Here is a 23682-nt window from a genome sequence, read left to right on the forward strand (position 1 = left end):
GATATCTGACAACACTTCAAAGAAATTTTCCTGCCTTAATATTCTCACTTATAAAATACCCATACTACAGGGGTGGCCTAAATTTCAAATCTGGCCAATGTCTATAACAAGCAGGTGCTCAGTCTTTATTCAGGTTATCCATTTCCAAGCATCTTCTGTTGCCCAGACCTTAACAAAATGATAATAAAATGCAAGCAAAACTAATATATAGCAGTTTCACTGTTGCTATCTTGTCTATAGCTCGTGATAATATAAAGGGGGGGGGGGGAGGGGGGAAAAAGTCAATAATTTTTCACAGCAGTATCCTGCTGCTACAACTAGGATTTTGAAAGGTATGACTAAAGGGAACGTGCATTGCTGAAGTACTATGTGGTATGAAGACAAACAGTGTTCCCTTTTTGCCTTCCAGAAGCCTAAGCAAGTTAGCATATGTGGGATCACATGCAGCCAGCATCCAAAAACCCTGCAGTTCCCTCCCTCTCTTATAGAGACCATCAACAAAAGCCACTCGAAGTCCTGTTTCCAAATGAAAGCAACAGGAGGAACTCAAATTCCTTCCCCCTTCAGCTCCTGTGTTCTTTATATTCCCTTCCAGTCCTCCCTTTGACTTTCCTTCTCACCTGCTCCTTAGAAGACTTGGTTTAGCTTTCTGCCACAGGTACAACTTGACAACCTCAACCAGAACCCGTGGGACTGTCAGTGCGAGCCAGATGGTTGAGCAGAACTTCTACTGCAGCACAGAGGATTTCACAGCTGTTTTGGCAAATGGTTGCTCTTACAACCTTTTCCAAATGCATAACCTATTTATTTACTTTTAAATTAAAACTTACTTCACAGTTTCAAATAGTGCTAACAATTCTGAAATTTGTACAGCAAACTTGGACTGATTGGTGACAATTTTTACAGTTACTAGCACAGGGAAATTAGATAAAAGACCTTCACAATGGTTTACTTAAAAAAAAAAAAAAAGGAAGTTTTGATGTTAATGATAACTCTGTAACAGGTTGCAATAACAGCACATTTTACTGAAAGCACCATGAAAAGCAAAAAAGCACTTAGAGTCCATGAGTACCACCACTCTTGTCCAGTAGTTGTTTTACACTAAGATTTATGTTCTGAAACAGGGTAACATCAATAAAATGTTGATAAATATTCCAAAATTATTACTGTAATGTTGTTTTCTCAGACCAAATGGCATCAAGTTCAGCTGAACAATGGCACCACGCTGTTAACCATCACAAGTTTCTGAAACAAAGTGATAGGAAATACTAATTTCACATCATGTTTTCTCCATGAGCAGCCACTGTTTGGGGGTCAGGGAGAAAATACAAAGAAATGGGCAGAGGTTAGTGTGAGTTAAATTGAACATAGGTCAAGTTCATCTGCTGTTGAACAAAGAAAAGAACAGTAAATGACAGCAGGAGTACAAGGTAACACCCAATCTATGATTAAAGGCAGGAAATCTGCTCTATAACAGAACACCAAACTTGGCCTAAGAGAATTACAATTGGACCTATCTGCATTATCACATGTTGCTTCTAGCTCAGAATTGTTTGTATGCATAAAATAGCTGGTGTGACAGGTTTATAGCACACAGAATATTTCTACTATAAATAACAAACCACACCCAGAACAAAAATAAAACATGTTACAAAGCACTGACAAAGATTCATAAAATAAAGCCCTACAGGGTCAACAGAATGTCTACATACATGTATGACATGTTCCAATAAAATACCTATTCTGTGAAAAAATAATATCAAATCATAACAAATCCTTAGAAATGGGACATACCACACTATTTTTGCTATTAGAAAATACTAATAGAATATCTGAGATGTAATAAATGGAATGCCTACCTTTTACAATACAAATAACAATGGAAAAGTCTTGCTGATGTAAAAGCCTATGAGAGTCTCTTCATTTCAAGAATGCATTTAGTAAAGTGTTCTACAAGAATGCCTCCAAAATTATTGCCCAAAGAAACATAAAAACACCTAAAGTATATTTTGTATTACTAGCATGAAATTAACCTGAAAGTAGTGCTATAAACTAAATTAGGTACTAATCTCAAGGATGACTTTAGTTGTAAAGACTGCCAAAACTTTAATAAAATGGCTACTGATTTGAATTAATGAAAATACTGCAACACCTTAAACATTACAGAATACTCTGGATAGCATGAGCAATAACAGCTCATAAAATGTGCACAGGTATCTCTACCCGAGTCCCAAACTAGTAGAAACCTAGCAAAGGCCAGGCTGCATCATTCATCTCATCTAACCATATAGTAACTCTGTTTATTTCTTCCTTAAATAAAACCACTATGCAAAGAGCATAGTTACAATATGTTTTCTCTTCCTCCTAAGATGCATTGTATGTAAGTAAAAGGTCCATACCTGAAAGTACTGTATGTCAGTGGTGGGAAGTAGGGGTTAACTACTCCTTTCCAAAGAACCCATAGGTGTCTCTCCAGCACATCCAAGATCTTTGCAGCACTGCTGTATGAGAAGAATCTTGCAATGTACACTACCCCCTGATACTTCAAAAGGATAAAGCCATTTATCATGGGCCTAAGAACACACATATTTACAAATCCTGTTTCATAATTTCAACATTCTGACATGACACAACTATGCCCATTATATATTCTGGATAAAGCTTGATTATCGTGGTAATTAAACAATCAGTTTGGAATAACGCATTCTTAAATTCATTTAAAGTTTTAAGTTCAGTGTATACATTAAAAACAGAATAATTCCAATGTGTGTTTTGGAACTGCAGCTGAAGTCAACTGTTATCCAGTTACGCAAATGCCACACAATGAATTTCTGATAGCATCTCTATTTTTCTGCCAACATAAACCTTGCTGTTCCAAGAAAAAATAGTCTTGTGACTAATCAACAATAGTTGCAATAGATTGTTCAAAAACAAAACCAATAATAAGCTAAAATATTTCTAACTCCACCCATAGATTAAGCAGGGAGACATCAAAAACAGCACTGACAAACAAAAATCAGCATCCAGACTGCCTGCTTGCATCAATTTATGAGCTCTAGTCTTCTGAGCTGCAAACAGTATATCACTGAAATAACTATTTTTTAATAATTAAAAAATAATGACTTTTAATAATTATTTTTAAATGCTCCTATTGCACTTTATATTGCTGCTATCAACAGTCTGAAGTTTCCCCAATCCTGCCATGCTACAAAGAACAAACTTCAAGACTACAGAAAAACTCAGCTTCTACTAAACCCGTAGACTAGTACTATATCTACAGCATCTATCCTTGAGTACATTAACACATAAAGACTTACAGATTTGCTTCTAACCACTGCTACTACCAGACATCAGACACATTCTGGCCCAAGAAAGGTCAATGCTGGATAGAGGCAAAACAATGAAAACAAGACAAAAAGAAAGCCTGCACCAAGACTGAAAGAGGAGGAAGTGCTGGGGCAATTCAAATGTGAAGTGCAAGCACTTCACAGGAGCTTGCAATCCACTGGAAGAAGAAAGATGACTAGGTGTAAAAAGAGCAAGTGGAAGAGAAGTACACATCATTTCTAGAAAGGAGAAAAATATGGAATTTGTACTTTTTCTTTTCAAAGACAGATGAGATGGATCAGAGAGCAAGAATCTACTTATCTCCTAAACAAACTGGAAGAGGTTAGGAAGAAATCAAAGGACTGCCCACAGAGGGAAATGTATGAGTGTACAGCAAGAAAACAGGCACGGGAGAGCTGGGATGCCAACAGCACTCCCTCAGGTGGAGGAGTCCTCCTATTACATCTGAAGGAACTGTTTCTCATAACGGGCATGGTTATTACAAATTATACTGTCTGTGCAAAATAATTTTTCTTCTCCATGGAGGAAACTACTGAAGTTGTGTCTAAAAAACACAAGTACATTAAAAAGAAAAAGAATGTCATATACAGGAAAAAGCATAATGTGGCTAACTTGTGTTTAAAAAATCGTATTGGTCTTACAATGTTCATACTTACCTACAAGAGAATCATATTTCAACACTTTTAAACTACAGATATGAGCTCATAATTTTACTTCAACAAGTACAAATAAAGACCTGCCTGATACCACTTCTTAGAAGTCGCTGTTATGGGTAATATAATTGCTTAAGCAAACGAGTATCAATGGGTACGGGCATGAGATAGAATCAGTCAGAACCCAGAGCTAATAGAGGTGCTCTCTGCAGTAGTACTTAATTATGTTATTAATTATCAAGTTAAAGCTAGCAAAAAATTTTCCCTCTTAGCAACCTTTATCTTGTTTTGATTCACGCACCCTAACGGGAATAACTGAAGTCTGCCAGCCTGCAGAAAAGAAACACACTGCTTTGTAAATACTGTCTGAAGAGTGTGGAACTCCTGCCATTTGGCACAAAAGACACTTTTTTTTTTAATACTTGAAGTAAAATTTGCAAGGAAACCACTTACACATCTAAAACTAACCTTCAGCAAGTTTAGCACATTTTTATGTCAGGCTTCTCATAAATTAGATCAGCCTTCCTCACTGGTGACCACATCTACAGCTTGGTTAGTTAAAAGCTTTTGCAAAACTAAAAAGGAAACAAAAAGGAGGAAATAGGAAGAAGCACATTTGCAATAAATTATCTCGAATCTTTAGTCAACAGAACACCAAACGTCTCAAAATATTTCAAATAGAAAATGTTGGTTTAGATTCCGCTATTGATTTATTTTTAGCACTAAAGTTACTGTAGGGGAAAAGAAAAGAAGAGAAACAATCATAATGGTTCAGATGTTTGTTTAAAATATGCAGGAAGTGATGCTAGCTGTTTGTGGAACAGTATAGAGAAATATCAACGAAATTTCAGCACAGAAAAAAACAGCATTCTCTTCAGTTATGCCTGCAATCCCAGAACTCTTCATTAACCAGGTAACTGTTTTTCTTTAGATGGTCTGTCAGTTTCTTCATTGCCACCTGAAGCGTCATCGTATCTGCGGGACCACTATGTACCATTGCTCTTGTAAATATATCTAAATATGCCATTATAGAAAAAAATATAATTTAAAGGCCTTTAGTAGCCTGAGCATGCCATTCATATAATTAGGGCACTTTAGAAAATTATCTGCTGATGAAAACAAAGTGGTGATTTTGAGAAAACAGGAGGGGAGACAAGCTGAAATCTGAAATTTCTCATGAGAGATTCTTATACTGCTTCAGTTCAGAACTTTCTTGTAAAGAAGTCTAACTATACTTACTATGGATAAAACAGCACACAGGCATGTAAATCAAGCAAGCAACCACAGAAGCTTTAATCCTGGCATCTTCTACCTGTAGGTGCATCACTGTATAAATTTAATCCTGATTTGACAGGATTTTTTTTCCCCCATAATAAATAGAATTGTTTCCCACACCATGTGGCAACTTAACAAATTATTGCCATATATACATTAGGAAAAGCATATTAAACCGCTGTATCGTATGGAAAAGCAACAAACTGGTGCTTGGGAAAGCCTTCTACCTGCATAAAGGTTTTGGTGGAAGGGTGGCATGGAGATGAGAAGGTGAGTTAATCACAACTATGAGAGAGAAAAATAGGTTAATACCAATCTCTGTGCTAAGATCTATGCTGTTCTTTTCTTTATTTCAATATTGACCTGCTCCTGAGTTGCCCCTTCTCATCAGATATTCACAACTTTTCTCCATTACCAAGGCCTTGCCACAATTTTTTCACCCTACATATAGCATCTTTATTTTCTCAGAATCAACATTTGCAAAATGTGGAACCGATGAGCACGTAGTTTTATAGATTTCTACCTCCCTTCCACACTTCTGCTTCTTTGCTTTCACACCCTCTAGCTTTCCTCCATTTCCCTACCGTGTTCCTCTCCACTCTCTCACACTATCACTACATCTTACAGTGCTTTCTTCATCCTGATTATCCCTCTTCCTAAGCTGCACCTTCCTCCTCTTTCCCCCTTATAAAGGCAATATAGGTAATAGAGGGAAATATATTGCTGGGTAAATACATGGCTATAGGAAGACACTACCCAAAGTTCTGGAAGTAATTACTACTATTATCTAAAACTGACATCTTTGATAGAAAAACACATAAGTTATATCATCTTGACATGGAAATCCCCGTAGAGGAAATTAAATATGATCTCTAACCACGACACTCAAAATGAACACCTCAGAATGGAAAAAAGCTTCTTCTGATAAAATGAAGTTAAGAAACGAGAGGGAGCTAGAAATATAGAGGAGTTTCCCCTCATGAAGTGTTTAGCATCTGGGCCTTCCCTATCTCTCTTTGAGGTTTCTTTCTGAGTGCAAAGTGAGGACAGATGTACAACATTGTAACTTTATACTAAACAACTTTCTCCTGTTTTATTGTTTGTGACTTTAAATGATCCTGTAGTACAGAAATAACAGAGAAGTTTTAACAAAGCATAGATCACCTCAAGCATTTTGGTTATTCCACTGTCAACATTAACTTAGTTGTTTTACCCAATAAAATTTTATGCCTGTTTGAGAAAAGACAAAGTTAATATTTTGTTCTTGTAATATTTTTATTCTGCTCATTGGACTTCCGTAACATGTTTTTTCCATCCACCAAAACAAAGTTGATGCTGACAAATTGCAAATGTCAGGAGGGACTTAGCTTTCTTGTCCAGTGCTCAGTTGGCTTGACTTCAGCATCTGAACAGATCCAGTGAACAACTGGCACAGGTTCTTCCCGAACATAGTAGTTTATTCCAAACAATTCACTTCAACTGCCAATCACCATGCATTTCAGGAAATATTACAACTATAGAACCAGGCCTCTTTGCTAGTGTCCCATAACTTTCCTTAGAAATAAGGGAGCAGATAACTCCCACATATCTTCATTTCTGTATATGAAGGAAGCAGTCTGAAAATCCTTTTATCTATTTTAGTATCCTTTTTCTCTTATTCAGGCTATAAATAAAACACACTGCTATCTCCTTTTAGCTTCTTGATTTCTCCTCTTAATTCTGAAGGTGTTTTTTGTGTGTGTGCGTGCGTTTAAAAAACAAAAACAAAACAAAACAAACAAAAAAACTTGCCAGTTCTTTATTCTTAGTGGATTAGCCCAGTCCACCTCCACCACACAGCTTGAATCACTGACATCATGTCGCCACACTTACCAGCTCCAGGCCTTTATAGTCCCAGCGAGCCACTACATCACTGTTTCACCAGCTTTAGCTCAAACCTACAATATTCTTTCTATATGAGCTTCCTCATATAATTTTCCAGCACAGTTGAAGATTTGACAAAATACTTATGTCAATTTTATTTTTAAACTGATTCCAAAATTTAGAATTAAGCTACATCTCAGAAGTTGTTGGTTTTTGTTTGTTCGCTTCATCAAGAAATCAGGAAAAACAAACATTGGTGAGTGAACTATTCTCTCAGTAACACTGAGGATTTCATCCCTATAGCTCTGTGGTGCAATGAAAGAAATAGATGGGGAAAATAAGAAGTTCACAATAAGCAATAGTGGAGGCTCTATTCAAAATATGAAATAGAGTACAAAAGTCAGTATCAGATATCGCGAAAAATAGTTTTAGTTTTAATGTTTACGGTACTATGACCACCACCAATCATTCAACTTACAGACGTCATTTACCATTTCAACAAAACATTTAAGTAACATCTTTTCTACTTAAATCCTTTGTTGAAGAAGCTCTGAGACAACACATTTATACACTCTCCTTAACACAAACTCGCTCTCCATCTGTACTTCTGCAAAATTCAGATTTTCAATAACTCTATCTATTGTAGTAAAAAAAAAAAAAAAAAAAACAACTAAAAAAAGTGTACATCACTTCAGTCTTGCTAATTTACTTTTAGATCTGAAAACACACCAATTTTACTCCATTTTTTAAAATCACACTGTATGTTAAACTGATTATGCTAAATTGTCTCCCTAGCCAATAGTAAGTCAGCCAATCACCTGAACAAAAAGTTGTGTGTTCTTGTTTGTTTTTATACACACAAGGCCTTTTAGCAAATTACAAAATTAAAGTTTCCATTCCGTATTTGTTTTACTGTGATTTTAGCACTCACAGATCATGTTTTAACTACAAAGTCATGCAGCAAAAGGATAAAGTAGGAGGGAATATTAAAACAACACCAAACTTACCCCTCTGAAATTCCAGCTCTTAGTTGAAGGAAACAAGGAAATATTGTTCTGTTGCTGTTGTTTTGGCCTACAAGATGAAACAAGGAAAATTATTTACCATTACAAAAGCATTTGTCATGACATTTTCAGCCATCATTATTTTCTACATCAACAACAGAGTGACAACAGAAGAGAGAAAAGAAAAACACAGATTTCAAGTACTAAGACACCTTAGATTTCCTTGGCAGTAATTCTGACAGGTTTCACTCTTCAGTTTAGAAAAACATTTCAATTTAGATTGAGCAATAAGGGACATTGCAGCCTCACAAGTCTTCAGAGGTGGACTGGCTTGATGTCTGGCAGTAACTTCATTACTCCTACTGATTTTCAGCCAGTAAAGATGACCCTGACCTGAACAGCATGGGTCTGCGAAAGCTGTAGCTGTGCCACGTACTGTGCAGTGTGCCAGCTGGGCTGGGCAAGATCACCAAGGAGCTCTCAGCCCTAATGGTGATACAAGGTATGCAAGGCACCAATGTAAAGCAAGCTAGCCATACCTTTATGCTAACATCTGGAGAAGCTGACTACAGGTTATACTCGTTCCAAAACCTTCCTACCCTGTAATTACCACTGCACAATTATTTCTGAAAGGTAACTATAACGTTATCCGCTTCACTCTTAACAAGTGCTTTTCATTCATTAAGATCTTGAAGATCTTAAATTGCTTTGCAAAGGTAGGCAAACATTGCTGAGATTTGACACATGAAGTCAGATCAAAGCTTGACTGACCTGCTGAAGTTGACCAAACCAACAAATAATTTGTTGGCGGGACCTAACTGTTGTGCACACTGCAACTCAATCCATGCAATTACAGAGATTACAGGTTAAAAAACAGTGAATTAAACAGCTGCCTGTCAAACCTCCTCTCCATCCAACAATAACAGAACAGATGTTTTTGCAGTTAAAGCACTAATCTAGCATGGAAGATCTGGGAGTAGATCCTTCTGTGTAGAATTCCTGAGGGACTTCAGCACACTGTGTCCCAGTTTCCCTTCTGTAGTCAGGAGTAAGCAATAATTATCTTAGTCTTCTGTCTTCCCTATTTTGGTGTAAAATATGTTGCACATGGACATTTTCATATTATGTACATTAAAAGATGTCATAGAGCTAAGATCACAATAGCCATTTTTACAGGTTAACGTAACACAAATCATAAAATATCATGACAACTGAGTTGTTACAACTCAAACCTTGGTGTTAATATTTTCAGTTTTTCATTCTAGTAGACAGCCAACCATAAAGGATATCAATATTTCAAGCACAGTGATGAAGTCATTAAAAACCACAAAGAGCATACAGTACAGATTTTATAGACTATCCATTAAGAAGTTCTCATACAGCAGTTTTCCATGTTCAGATATTAAGAAATTGAATGTCTAACACAAGATTCTCAGTGGAACTGTAACTGCATTATGAAAAGAAAAAAAAAAAAAACAAAAACACAGATTTCAATTATCCTAACAGTGTTTTACATCCTTTTTGTTCACTGGCATGCACAAATGATCTCCAACAAGAACCAGAGTCCTCCAAAAAGAACCAGAGTCAGGATCTCCAAGATGCATTGTGTGCTTTCTAAAGAGTTGTGCTCCTTAGTAATTTTTCAAGAAATGTCACACTTAAAATATCAAAGAAAATGCAGAAATATAAGTTTAACGCTATTAATGCATATATTTTCCCAGTTTATTAAGACCACCAGCACAAGCTGTATTTTAATTAAGCTGAGCATAGGGGAAACAAAGATATTTCAACTTGAATAAGTATGAGAGGATTGACAATAGTTTACAAAACAGGGAAAAAACAAGGTAAATGAAAGTTTCCTAACAAATTACTTCTCTCTGCAATAACAAATTACTTCTCGTCTTTTAACAAGAGCCAGGGACTATGCTAAGAAATAAATTGGCTGTATTATTGTGTACTCTAAACTGAAGGCCATCCCTTAAAAGAAGTCTGATGACTAACAATTTATCATCCATCTTTATGTAACCTTCCCATTCAATTAAAGCATACCAGACCTCACGGCAACAGTCACTAAGTCTTCACAGAGAAGATGCTTAATATTACATCTACAATTTGCCTGTTTTCATAATGGTTGTCCTCCTTGCTTGTCTTATCAGTTAGGGATCTTGCTTTATTTTGGTGAGAACAAACCTCTTTGTTATTCATAATAGTATGCTAATTCCTTTCTTATTAATAGTATCACTATTAAAGAGCCCTAAATGCAGGAAAATCAAGACAGTTTTAACAAAAGGAGTGCTTAATTAACAAGCTAGTAAAACTTAAAGTCACTGTATGCCTTTCCAATACTTACTGGGCTGAGACCTATAGGATGTAACCAAATTCTTTGCAAATTCTTTTTTCACCCAATGTATGCAGGTCTCATGTAATGAACATAAACTAGGCTTAAGAATTATACTCATTTACCACCATAAAGGCTACATTAAATGATTTCTTCAAAAGCTTTCAGATAGATATATATATCTGACCTATTACTTCCCTATTATATCCAAAATGCATTCAGAAAAGAGATGCCCAGAAATCATACAAAGAAATCACTTTCAATGAAACAGAAAGCAACAAAATCAGTCTGGGGAGAACCTTTAATCAAGCTTCATATCATTACTAAGACTGATAGAAGAGAGCCTTCCAAAATGCAAGATGAAACAATTGCTCAACAAATAGAACCAGTTGCTCTCTTGGGCCCCTACAATGGACCAGGAAAACTTCATCAGAGGCATTCAAATTCTACAATGTATTCAAATTATAATATGTGGGAACAACAGTAAATACAACAACTCCAATTTCCCATCACAAACAACCATTTTGTATAGCACACCTCAATCTTATCAAGACCTTAAAACTACAAAAGCACTGTCCTCTTATCTTACAGAAAGACTGTTCTAGAAATCTTACTATTCCCATACCTAGAAACCATGTAGGCTAAATATATTCATCTGCCATGGCCAGCACTACAAATCAGCATTTTTCAGCTGAATGCGCCCTTAAACCAGAGCAACGTAAAATGCAAACATATTCTCAACTATGCCTCAACAAAACATAGTTCTAGCAAAAACACGACCTCATTTGCAGTTCTCAGTTTGGTCCTTCACTATCTTCAAGCTATTTTATTATGTGTCTTCCCAACAGTCTATCAATATTGGTGAGAATCATACTGGAAAATAATTACAGTACTGCAGATTTGGGCAAAGACATTTAAAATTATTGTCTTACTTTTTTTCTACAGGGCACTGCTACAAAGAGTATTCTGTTTACTGGATAAATCTTCCCTGAATTGCAACAGAATGAAAGCTAATTAATAAACAGTCTGACTGCATTATAAAAATGTTATCGAAATACTATTTGATATTTTAAATACAAAAACAAAAAGCTAACAGAATAGCCATTAAATCTTATGCTTTGATAATAGGGATACTGTGTCAATAGGTGTATTAAAGTCCCTTCCTTTGGAAATAAAATAGTTTACTGACCAGACCAATAATTAAAATCATCACTGGCATAAGTAGGTAGCAGAGACGACAAATTAAAAATATTCATGCAAGGATGGAAAGTGGAGACAAATTAATGGGCATAAGCAGTGATGAACACATCTGATCCTGAGAGACTCAGACGCTCTAGTAAGGCTTTTTCAGATGTCAAGAACAAGACAGGGATGGTTCTTGTAACTACATGAAATGTGACTGACACTCTTGAAATATATATAATATATGATTAGAGACTAGATGATGGCTGGGACACAAGGAATTACATGCCAGGTGACAGAAAGAGAAAAATTGCTTCCTGGAATTACTTATAACAGTAATCTGAAGGCTGCCATTTATAATACCCGGTCTTTCTTACAGATGGATACGCCTTTTCATTTAAGTAAAAGTTACCAAAACCTTTTCTCCCTCGTACTGGAGTTTTAAGAATGAAAGACTAGAAGGTCAGTGTGGAACATTGAATTGAAAATAAAGACGCATGTTATTTGGCTTAAAGTATGTTCATTATATTTATATTGTGGGGGGCGGGGCGGAGAGCAGCAATTCGTAGTAAACCAGCATCATCATAACTGCTTGTCTGGAAACAAAACATTGATCTTTCTTAAAAAGATTTTGCAAAAAAAATGTCCACTATGTTTTACATTTACTGAGCTCAGTAACTATATACCTAGCGTGTTCCAATACTGCCCTGGAACTTAGAGCAAAGCTTGAATTCTTTGCTTCTTGCCTATCACCAGTAGCAGTAACATTTCCAGGGCAGATTAGCAAAACTAGAGTTTCAACAACAATTGATCATGACCCACAACTATTCTTGCTGCGTAAAACTCTGGATAGAACCCAGACATGTCCCCCAAAATTTTGTTGACAAAGGTTAAAAAAACAAAATAAAACAAAACACCTGTAAGTCATAAAATAAGACCTTTGTCCTTAAAACATGTGGGATTTTCTGTTTAGGTTCACACACACACACTACAAATAGAAATAATAAAAATATCTGCTGGACAAAGATACCCTTACTGAAATTTTTAGATAGACACCAAATCAACATGCCTCCCAGAATAAATCAGTGCATTTTTTGTGCAACCTGTGCTACACTGCAGGTCACTGACAATAAACAGAATATAAAGGAATCTAAAGACCAAAACATCCACCGACTGTTGTACAGTTTTTATTACATTTCCAAGAGGAAAAGACTTACATATCTTGATGCACAATGAGATAGATGAAGGATTTACATTACTTTATGTTAAGCTCATGTAACTTGCATCTTCAGCTGATCCTGCAGTCTTTCTGTACACACAGCACTATCATTTTTTTTAGATATGAATATCCAAGCTATGTGCTTAAAACGCTAAACTGTTGCATCTATTTGAAGAAAAAAAAAGTGCATTTCAGAAATCTACATGAATACTCAAAAAAAAAAAAAAATGGAAAGCTTAAACCACTTAGAGACAAAGTAAAAATTCTTTTCAAACTGCAAAAATTGTTGTTTCTACATTTGTGAATATTTTACAAAGATATAGTTAAATAACAAATAGTACTTACTGCTCAGAACTATTCTTTGTAATATCAGCTCAACCTCACAAAAGTGTACAATAATACACTGTTGATATAAACATATTTATTTTAACATGCTAGGGTATATTTCTGCTAATGAATTGCAAAATATTCCAAAGCAGTTTACCTGGCGAAGCCAAAGATTTACAAGAGCTCTTTTAGCTTTGAATGATGGTTTTGAACAACACCGTTTCTCTTGGATGTTTTAAGTTACAAATAACAATAAATTTGACTACCATCAGCATTGATTTTAAAAGCAGAGAAAAAATGTGATTTAATAAAAAACACTGACTCCTTCACCTGAAACATCAAACGTCATTCCTTTTCTATACAAAGCCTGCACACTTTAGCACTAAAAGGAGAATGTGTAAAACTTCCTCTATTTTCCAAGGGGAAGAAGTTGACTTTGAGTAGAATTTGACTGAGAAATTTTAAGTTCTTATGAAGATTTTACTTGCTACAGTTCTAAAAGACAAATTATCTCAAAATGACCGTGTTTGTGCTTAATTTACCGAAGTTTAATTCTGCAGAGGTGAGCCCTTTAAGAGCTACTCTATGTAGAGTCCATAACCAGACAATTGGAAAAAAATATCCACTTAGGTAAACAGGATTAGACAGTTACTACCTACAGAGAATCATATAATATCCACCAAGGAAAAAAGCAGATGAAGGATTTTTAGTTGGTGTGCTAACTTCCTGAATACTGACAATCTTCTACTGTCCCATCATCATGAATTGAGTGTCATAAACAGTATAAAAGAAAAACAGCCCTTGTGAATTTGGGTGTATGCAGACAAAAGCCTGCACTACTGAAGCAGGTACAAATACCAGTGAATTGTTCTGAAGGAAGCATGGGAAAAGAGTAGGTGTGGGACATGTTTGTTTATACAATGAACCAATTCCCAGCACTGCAAAATATCCCATCACTACTAAAACCCAAAGGAGCTACATAACATATCTTTTAATTTCTGCATTTGATTTATTTTCTTTAAAGATTAATACTAATTTTATGAACTAGAAAAAAAAGCCTCTGAAGATCAAGTAAAGTTTTACATTTGATTAAAAAAAAAAAAAAGATTCCTAGTGATGTACTATCTCAGCTTCTAGGGAAACACCGGCTTGGAGCTAAGCTGTAAACATAAATTATTTCTTTATTTTTAACTATTGCAGGTTAATATAATAAATTGCATTTGAGATATCCCACTATAAATGCATCCCCTTGACATATATGAACCATATTCACAGTTGAAATAGCCCTTGCTACCAGCCAACAGAAGGACACAGTGTTACAGTGGTGGTTTTTTTTGTTTGTTTGGATGGTTGTTTTTTTGTTTTGTTTTGTTTGTTTGTTTTTTGCTGTTTGACAAGGTATAGCTGAATTAATGCCAGGGACAATGAGAAGGGCACCCTGTATCATAAGAAAATATCACCATTTCATTAATATTGTAAAACATAAGAGAGATTATTCACTGGCTGGCTTTGAATGTGGATGCTCAAATTATTCCTACAGTATTTCGATCATACCAGGAAGAAGACGACCAATTACATGTTAGTTAATTCTCAGTCATTACATCACCTCACTGTAACACAGATATACACTGAATTCTTTACAAAGAGAACAACTCATTAGAAAGGAATGTTTGCTCATCTCCACCCAGCTGTACAGATAAGATCCTCTGGTCCATGTGAAGAAAAAGCTCCAGCAGTAGTGTCTGAACGGTCCCCATTGTGAGAATGCCAGAAGAATCAAGCCTGCAGGCAAAAACTCACAACAATGTTCATGTTCAAGGAAACAGAAAAAGCTTATTCCATTTTGTTTTCCAAACAGAAAGAAGTTCTCATCAAGAACCTAATGTTGGGAAATCCACTTAATTTAGCAAGACTGGACACTTGTTGATAAGCTAGAAGCAAAAATAGTCAGTGAGAGAAAGCAGACAGGGGATTGTGAGCTTTGTGATATCCAACCAAACAGCATTTTCCCCATCAAGCTATATAGAAGCTACTAATATCCTCAAAATAATCATTCAAGTGTCATCACATAATGTTCTTGATAACAAAAATGAGTGGAAAGACTTTTTTGTTTGGATTCATATCATCTAGCTCTCTTTCTGAAGGTAAACATGAATTCCTGTGAAGCTGTGGTTCGCTAACAGACAGCTTGAAGGATCAGAAGGACTGAATAGAGAGGGCAGTGCTATTTAAAACAACATTTGGACACAAGTCAATCCAATACGAGATTTTAAAATTCCCATACTACTTTTTCCTTATGCCCCCATTTGCACTTTTATCTTTTTCTGCATTGTAGTTTATATTTCAAGTAAAAATGACCCCAAAGATTTGATTTCTATCAAAAATGTCAGATAAAGTTGTTATGTTGTTACGCCTATAGACAACTTAGAGCTTCCTTTGTACTGTACAGTGAAAAGCACTCCTGCATACCTTTTAAAGATTGTTGCATGATATTCTTCACACCTGCTTCTCAAGGATGTGGCAGTAAGCAAATCAGTCAAGGAAGGAAGCCTCTTTTTATTAAATGCAATCCATTATCAAGGGTTCATAGAATCATAGAACATCCTGAGTTGGAAGGGACCCATAAGGATCATCAAGTCCAACCCCTGGCACCACAGAGGTCTGCCCAAAAGTTTAGACCATGTGACTAAGTGCACAGTCCAAACGCTTCTTAAATTCAGACAGGCTTCGTGCAGTGACTACGTCCCTGGGGAGTCTGGTCCAGTGTGCAACCACCCTCTCGGTGAAGAACCTCTTCCTGATGTCCAGCCTAAACTTTCCCTGCCTCAGCTTAACACTGTTCCCATGGGTCCTATTGCTGGTGATTAAGGTGAATAGCTCAGCGCCTGCCCCTCCACTCCCTCTTGCGAGGAAGTTGTAGACCGTGATGAGGTCCCCCCTCAGCCTCCTCTTTTCCAGGCTGAACAGGCCCAGTGACCTCAGCCGCTCCTCATACGTCCATCCCCTCTAGGCTCTTCACCAACTTCCTCTAAATACTCTCCAACAGTTTAATGTCCTTCTTGTACTGTGGTGCCCAGAGCTGCACACAGTACTCCAGGTGAGGCTGCACCAGTGCAGAGCAGAGCGGGACAATCACCTCCCTTGACCAACTAGCGATGCTGTGCTTGATGCACCCCAGGATACGGTTGGCCCTCCTGGCTGCCAGGGCACACTGCTGGCTCATATTCAACTTGCTGTCAACCACAACCCCCAGATCCCTCTCCAGCGTCTCATCGCCCAGTCTGTACATATAGCCAGGGTTGCCCCGTCCCAGGTGCAGGACCTGGCACTTGCCTTTGTTAAACTTCATGTGGCTGGTGATCGCCCAGCTCTCCAGTCTGTCCAGATCTCTCTGCAAGGCCTTTCCACCCTCATCTGAGTCCACAACTCCTCCAACTGTGGTGTCATCAGCAAATTTGCTCCGAACTCCTTCTAGTCCTACACCCAAATCATTTATAAAGACTTTGAAGAGGACTGGCCCTAAGATGGAGCCTTGAGGGACCCCACTATTGACCGTCTGCCAGCCACATGTGGCCCCATTAACCACAACCCTCTGAGCCCTGCCCGTCAGCCAATTGCTCACCCATCCTATGATGCTTTTGTTAAGTTGTATGCTGGACATTTTGTCCAGTAGGATCCTATGGGAAACTGTGTCAAAAGCCTTGCTGAAGTCCAAAAAGATCATATCAGCTGGTTTCCCCTGGTCAACTAGACAGGTGATCTTATCATAGAAGGAAATCAAATTTGTTAGGCAGGACCTACCCCTCATGAACCCACGTTGGCTGGGACCAATGACTGCATTGTCCCCCAGGTGCGCTTCAGTAACTTCAAGAATCACCTTCTCCATAATTTTACCAGGCACTGATGTGAGACTGACAGGCCTGTAACTGCTAGGGTCTTCTTTCTTCCCCTTCTTGAAAATTGGGACAACATTTGCCAGCTTCCAGTCTACTGGGACCTCTCCAGATTCCCAAGATCGTTGAAAAATAATTGAGAGAGGTCCTGCAGTGATGTCAGCCAGCTCTTTAAGCACCCTGGGGTGAACCCCATCCGGACCCATGGACTTGTATGGATCCATGTGGAGCAGCAAATCCCGCACACGTTCAGGGGCGGTTGGGAGTTTATCATTCCCACCATCATGGTCCTCCAGCTCAGGGCACCCTGGGTCCTGAAGCCCATCATCAGCATTGAAGACAGAGGTGAAGAAGGCATTAAATGTCTCTGCTTTGCCTATGTCATTGTCTGTGAGGAGACCTTCCCCGTCACATAGCAGACCTATGTTTTCTTTGGTTCTCCTTTTTCTGTTAACATATCTAAAAAAAAACTTTTTTATTGTCTCTCACAGACATGGCCAGCTTCAACTCTAGTTGGGCTTTGGCCCCACAAGTTTTCTCTCTATAAATATGAACAGCATCCCTGTATTACTTCCTCGTCTCCTGACCCTCCTTCCAGCAGCCGTACTCTTTCCATCTAAGCTCCAGGAGAAGATCCCTGGTCAGCCAGGCTGGACTTCTGCCCCACCTGCCTGACTTTTGACTGATATTTTGGAATCGCCTGATCTTGTGCTTTTAGGAGGCAGTGCTTAAAGATTGACCAGCACTGATGGACGCCAATGCCTTCAAAAGCAGCTTCCCAGGGGACCTTGTTGACTAGTTCTCTGAGCAGCCTGAAATCTGCTTTCCCCATATCCAGGGCTGAAGTTTTGGCGGCAGTTTTCCTTCTGTCACCATAAATTCTAAACTCAACCACTTCATGGTGACTATGACAGAGACGACTGCCAATTGCCATGTCTCCCGCAAGACCGTCTTTGTTTTCCAGCAACAGATCAAGGAAGGCACCTTTCCTAGTTGGTTCCCTTAGCACCTGCACCAAGAAGTTATCACCTAGGTGCTTTATGAACCTCCTTGGTTGTAACTTTCAGAATGCTGCTTCATTGAGAAGGATTATTCTTGCATGAAGAAGTGTTATATAAGGGGTGACTAGATCTGCTCCTGTACTTTTTATAAAGGCAAAGACAGACCAGGCCATCTTATCTTAAGATTTGAATAAGCCTGTCACCACTAGAGCTAATAAACTAACTTTTCCAAGGGCATGCAACCATGGTCATTACATAACTTCACTGTGTAGTAACCAATTACCTGAAAAGTGAAATTATAAAGTACACTTTCATGTTTATGCCAGTTCAGTCCTCTGCAGTGACTAAAGGATTGCAGATTGTCAGGTCAAATCCCATTTAGCTAGTTTGTCATATAGAGTTCAATAGGGTATATGTACAAATCTCACTAAATGTTAAACCTGCAGCACTCTGGGGCTCTGCTCAGGACACAAGCATCTATTTTCCAATGACATAACCAAAACATAGGCAACAGAACTTCTCCCACACTTAAAGCTGACAATAAAAAAAGAACAGAGTATTAAGAAGTGGAAGAAAACAAAAGGGGGGGGGGGGGGGAATTATTTAACTTACTGATAAGGAAACCTTTCATGGGAATAGGTTTTAATATTTATACCAACTCTGAGGGAAAAGCTTCACACACACACACCAACTGTTGTTTTTGGTGCTGTTTTAAAGATTAGCACCCACTGAAATATGCTATTTTTCTCTTTGGTTAATAAGAAACCTGGAAGAGGATACTTTCAGTTCACTAAGAGCACAACAAACCAAGTACAACAAATGAAGCTATGCTCAACAAAGTCTTTAGGATACTCGCAGCTGAAATACTTGTAGACGAGCAAGCCTTTTCAGTAATTATGTACCCAACACAACCAGTTTTCTTTAGTAAACCACTGTTATATCTATATATAGATAGATAATTTATTTTTTAACTGAATTATATCATGTGCTCCAAAATGAACTACAGGGGGGCCTCGAATGAAAGTGGAAAGCAATATGTAATGATCAACATCAAACCATGCGACTTTTAGATTCACCATGACACTTGTAAGATTTTCACTGGCATTATCAGCAGAATGCACAGTGCAGGAACCACAATAAAAGAAACAACAACTTCATCTCCATTTCATCTTCATGTCTGCTTCCACAGTAATTCCAATTAAGTTGCCTAAATACCTGTAATAGCAACTATCAGCACCCTGGGCTTGCAAAACATTTTTCTCCGCATATTTCACTAAATGATCTAAATAATTCTTCTTCTGCTTCAACTGTTTTTTTTTTGTTTGTTTGTTCGTTTTTTTGGGTTTTTTTTTACATCTTTCCATCATTTGTTATAACTCAGCAAGACTTTTTCTTGTATCCGTACACTAACACTCCGTGTTTTGTCTTACTCCATGAGAGTAAAAAAATACCATATGAAGGCCTAAAATACCCTAAAATGCTTTATGCCCTAAAATGCATATGAAGCCCTAAAAAGCCCTAAAATGCTTTAAATAAGTTAAAAAGCTTATTCATATCATAAACACTGGATTGGTTCCCATTTTTGTTCAGAATGGAAGCGAAACAAGTACAAACAAGGCAACTATATGCACAAAGGCCAGTTTACATGTACAGGGTGAGCCTTAACTGTTTGCTAATAACAAACAGTTTCAATAAATATTGCATCCTCTGACATCAAGATATTCCATTTATTTATTACAAACACTGAAAAATTTATTTCTGCAAAAAAAACAAGTAATGTTTTTAAGGCAACTTATAAATAGACACTGAAGTCAACAAATACTGTCCCCTGCTATGACCCTTTTGACCTCGATCTTCATTGCACAGTGAAGTCAGAAAACTACCAAGAGTTTGATCTTCATGAATTATGTAAATCCATTTACATAAGAAGTAACACTGTTAATAGCTGGGAAGTTATAATTTCTGACTGGAAGATTTTGTACTTTGTATTTGGTATTGGAAGTTTCTTTACAACTTGAGGCATTTGAAGCCAGTGCCAGATTCTACACCTGATGTTTCTAACACTCTTCATTCTTCTCAGGAACGATACTCAGGCAATATGCTCAAATGACATGGACACTAAGAAAAAAAAAAAAAAAGCAAAAAAAAAAAGCAGTCTCACTATTTCCACAAGGAATATTTAACTTGAGAAGCAAAAGCAAAATGCTTTCAGTTGTTCATTATTACTCACAGCTGGGTTCCTGTGGGAACATTTTTTGCACCAGTGTTGCCATAGCAATTACTATAGAAACCCCTGAATGCAGTGGAGTAAAACCTGTTGAAACTATCATGCCATGAAAGCTCCATTCAAAATATTAATTCAGGACAGAAAATATTCAGTAACCTCTACCAGCAAAACAAAGTTGTTTTCTAGCCTCTAGCACGTAAAAACACCAACAGCATGACAGCAATTTCAGCTCAATGTAAGTACAGAAAGTTTTCATAATTTTTTTCAAGGAAAGACTGTCTGTCAGTGTCTGGAAGCAAGAAGGCCTATAACCTTCTTATTTTATCCTATTTAAGGTAAGCGATAACAAATCTCATAAATAATTAAAGGATTTAATTGCTTTTCATCTGCCTGAAGTACAATGTCAGGGCAGCAAGACCAAGAATTCACTATTTTTCTTTGCCTTATAATGTGCATTCTCAGCATCTGTTCCAAATGTATGACTGTACTTTCCTACCGACAGAAGACCGAGTCAAACAAAGCTTCAGGCCTATGGCTGCAGGTTACCTGCTTTAAGATGTCCCCCAAAATAAATGCAATGAAAGCACTTAAGGATCAAAAAGTAGTGATGTATGAAAGCTGAAAGCAGAAAAATCTTGTAAGAAACATTATTTGTAAACATTTTAAAGCAAAAATTACTGCCAGTAAGAGAACAGTACTTCTACATTATTTTAAGAACATTTATGCTGTAGGAAAAAATAAACAGCCCAAATAATGAATGATTTTAATATATCATTATCAACATCACTAAAAATCACACTGCTGATTCTGAACTACCTGTTCTTCCAAAAAATCGTGAACAAACAAACAAAACCACAAAACATTTGTGCTATGTGTTTGTGCCATACACACCAAAACATTCTTACCCAAGCACATTTAAAAAAAAATAAAAAAAAAAGCTACCACAACTGACATTACCAACTGCAAAGATTCTTGGAAGGCCCAATGAAATAAACAAGTTTGTACATGAGATTTTTAAGTTTTTCCACAATAATTTAGGAAACCTTAAGGAATTATATTGTTTGCTCTGGTAACTTACAACAGAAAAATCTTTATTGTAAGTATACCAGAGATTATTATTTGCTTGGAAAGAAAACATTTTTCAGCTATTTGCCCTTGCGTTTATTAGCATATTCTCATCCATATACACTAGTACAGGATCCATTTTTTGCCATGAAAATACTTAATGATTTGTAACAACTTTATAATATAGTTGAAGATTCACTCTAACATGCAGAAACCACTCACTTTAGACTTGGTAACTGCTGAATATTAGCAACTACACATCATCTCATTCCATATTTTTATCAGGACTTTTTGTTTCAACACATTCACCATCATTAGGTTTTCTCTGAAGAAATTTATGCTATGCTCTTATGTTAGGGCACATTTATCTTTTGTCTCTTACTGACAGCTAATGTATTCTGGTTTCAAAGAGATATATTAACAGAGTTCAGGAAGTAGACATTGCAGTATTTATAAAAACTGGAAAATTACAAAAGCCAAGGGAACAGTCTCACAGTCTTAACATAGAAAGCACCAGAGCATTAGGACAATATTGCGACTTCCTACAGAAGCTGAAGCAAGAGTCATAAGCCACAAGAAAGAAATCAAACATGTTAATTTGATCGATGACTATGGACAATCATTATTTACTGTTTCCTTTATGGTCATAGATACCAGAACTACTGTTGGTAGTCAAGAGAATGTGTGGAATAGAAGGTAAACAATCCTACTTTTCTTGAATATATTGATCATTCTGAGTTATTTTATTGTAAAATATGTTCTTGGTGCCAAACTGCTGTATTTTTTCTGATCACTTGTGCTTTATCTTTTGATTTATAAAACAGCATTTTGCTTCCTGTACAGCAATTGTCCAAATGAACAGAAAAAGATACAAAAAAGTTCACTTCATCCAGTACTCTTCCTGCCTCCAAATAGTGGTCTTCTGCATTAAACAATTTAACAGTGCTGCAAAATTCCCCAACAATGTTATTTGTCTGATGACTCTATAAGCACGTTTTCCAATTTTGACAATTTCAAACTGAGAAAGAACAGGCATACAGGCATTTGATGAGCTGATCTCTTGGCAAAAGGGGCATAGCAATGAAAACTATATGGAGCTCAGCATAACAAGTCTGATGCTCTAGTTTGCGCTCTTTGCTAAGGATAAAGATTAAGGCTAAGAAGCTGTTTTCTCATTCTTAAGGGGGTAAGGTGGTACTGAAAGCGAAGCAGTAGCCTCATCCTATGCATGGCATGCAATTCCATGGCCTAAATCAGAACATAAAGAATACATATAGCTCTGAGCATGCATGACAGCAGAGGTATCTTGTTGCACGCAGGCACCACCTCATAGCCACATACACATGCTCAAGAGACTCTACAAGGGGCAGAGCAGATGAAGATTGGCTTCCTGTGAAAGCAGGCCCTATGGTTTGTCCCACACCCTGCACTCTCTTATGTCCCTCATTGCCTCAGTGAGGCTTTTGCCATGAAGAGGCTGTGGTTACTTCAGAGCAACACATGCACTGTTAGCCTCCTGCCAAAAGAATATGAACTAGCTATGCTCTGGCAGCCTTCCTCACCAGAGCTGTGCTAATTCATGCATCTCATCTCCACCCATACACCATTTTGCTAAAACTTCAGTTTATCCTTATTGTCTCTGATGTTCTTTTTTTTTTTTTTTTTTTTTTTTTTTAATTTTCTTTTTAAAAATGAAACTGGACAATAGGTAGAAAAGCTACTAGCAAGAGACAGATAGCAAAGTCACATACCATTTCCTGAGGAAACCATGTTCTTTAAACCACACACATGCACCTTTTTGCACATCTGACTTTTCTAAGTACTTTGAAAAGCAAAGTAACTGATTTCATGTCTTCCAACTCCTAATCCCACTCACTAATGTCCTACTGAGAAGGGCTAATTAAAAAAAAAAAAAGTATAATGATTTTTCCCAAAGTCCGTAAAGTCCCATAACTGATCTCAAGAGAGAATTTTTTAAATTACTATCAAGTGAAAAATATTAAACATTAAACCTAAAACACAGAAGAAACATATTAACACTGTCTGATGCAGGTAGAAGACACTTGATACAAAATAAAGTAGTTCAGTTGGAAGGGACCCACAAAGATCAGGTCCAACTGCCCAACCACCCACCTTACTAACCAAAATTTAAAAAAATGTTATTAAGGGCTTTATTCAAAAGCCTCATAAAGATTAGCTGAGAATCAGTAAGCTTTAAGATTCTAGTTTTAAATTTGACTGTGGTTTGAAAACAAAATTCAGGAACTATTTTTAAACTGTCTTTAGA

General features: G+C 37.0%; 1 protein-coding gene across 10 annotated transcripts in view; it reads right to left on the minus strand.

Moving 5' to 3' along the window:
* Positions 1-23682, minus strand: part of ARHGEF3 (Rho guanine nucleotide exchange factor 3) — a 130660-nt gene that overhangs the window by 76865 nt on the left and 30113 nt on the right. For all 10 annotated transcript variants that reach the window (XR_011100283.1, XR_011100282.1, XM_068694547.1 and 7 more), the window contains one exon: positions 8147-8213. Coding sequence is in view for 8 of the 10 variants with exons in the window: in XM_068694547.1 (XP_068550648.1) it covers positions 8147-8213 (67 nt within the window). In the remaining 2 variants the exon portion in view is untranslated. The remainder of the gene's footprint in view (positions 1-8146; positions 8214-23682) is intronic.

This window comes from Anas acuta, chromosome 11 (genome assembly GCF_963932015.1).
Source record: "Anas acuta chromosome 11, bAnaAcu1.1, whole genome shotgun sequence".
Classification (NCBI taxonomy): Eukaryota; Metazoa; Chordata; class Aves; order Anseriformes; family Anatidae; genus Anas; species Anas acuta.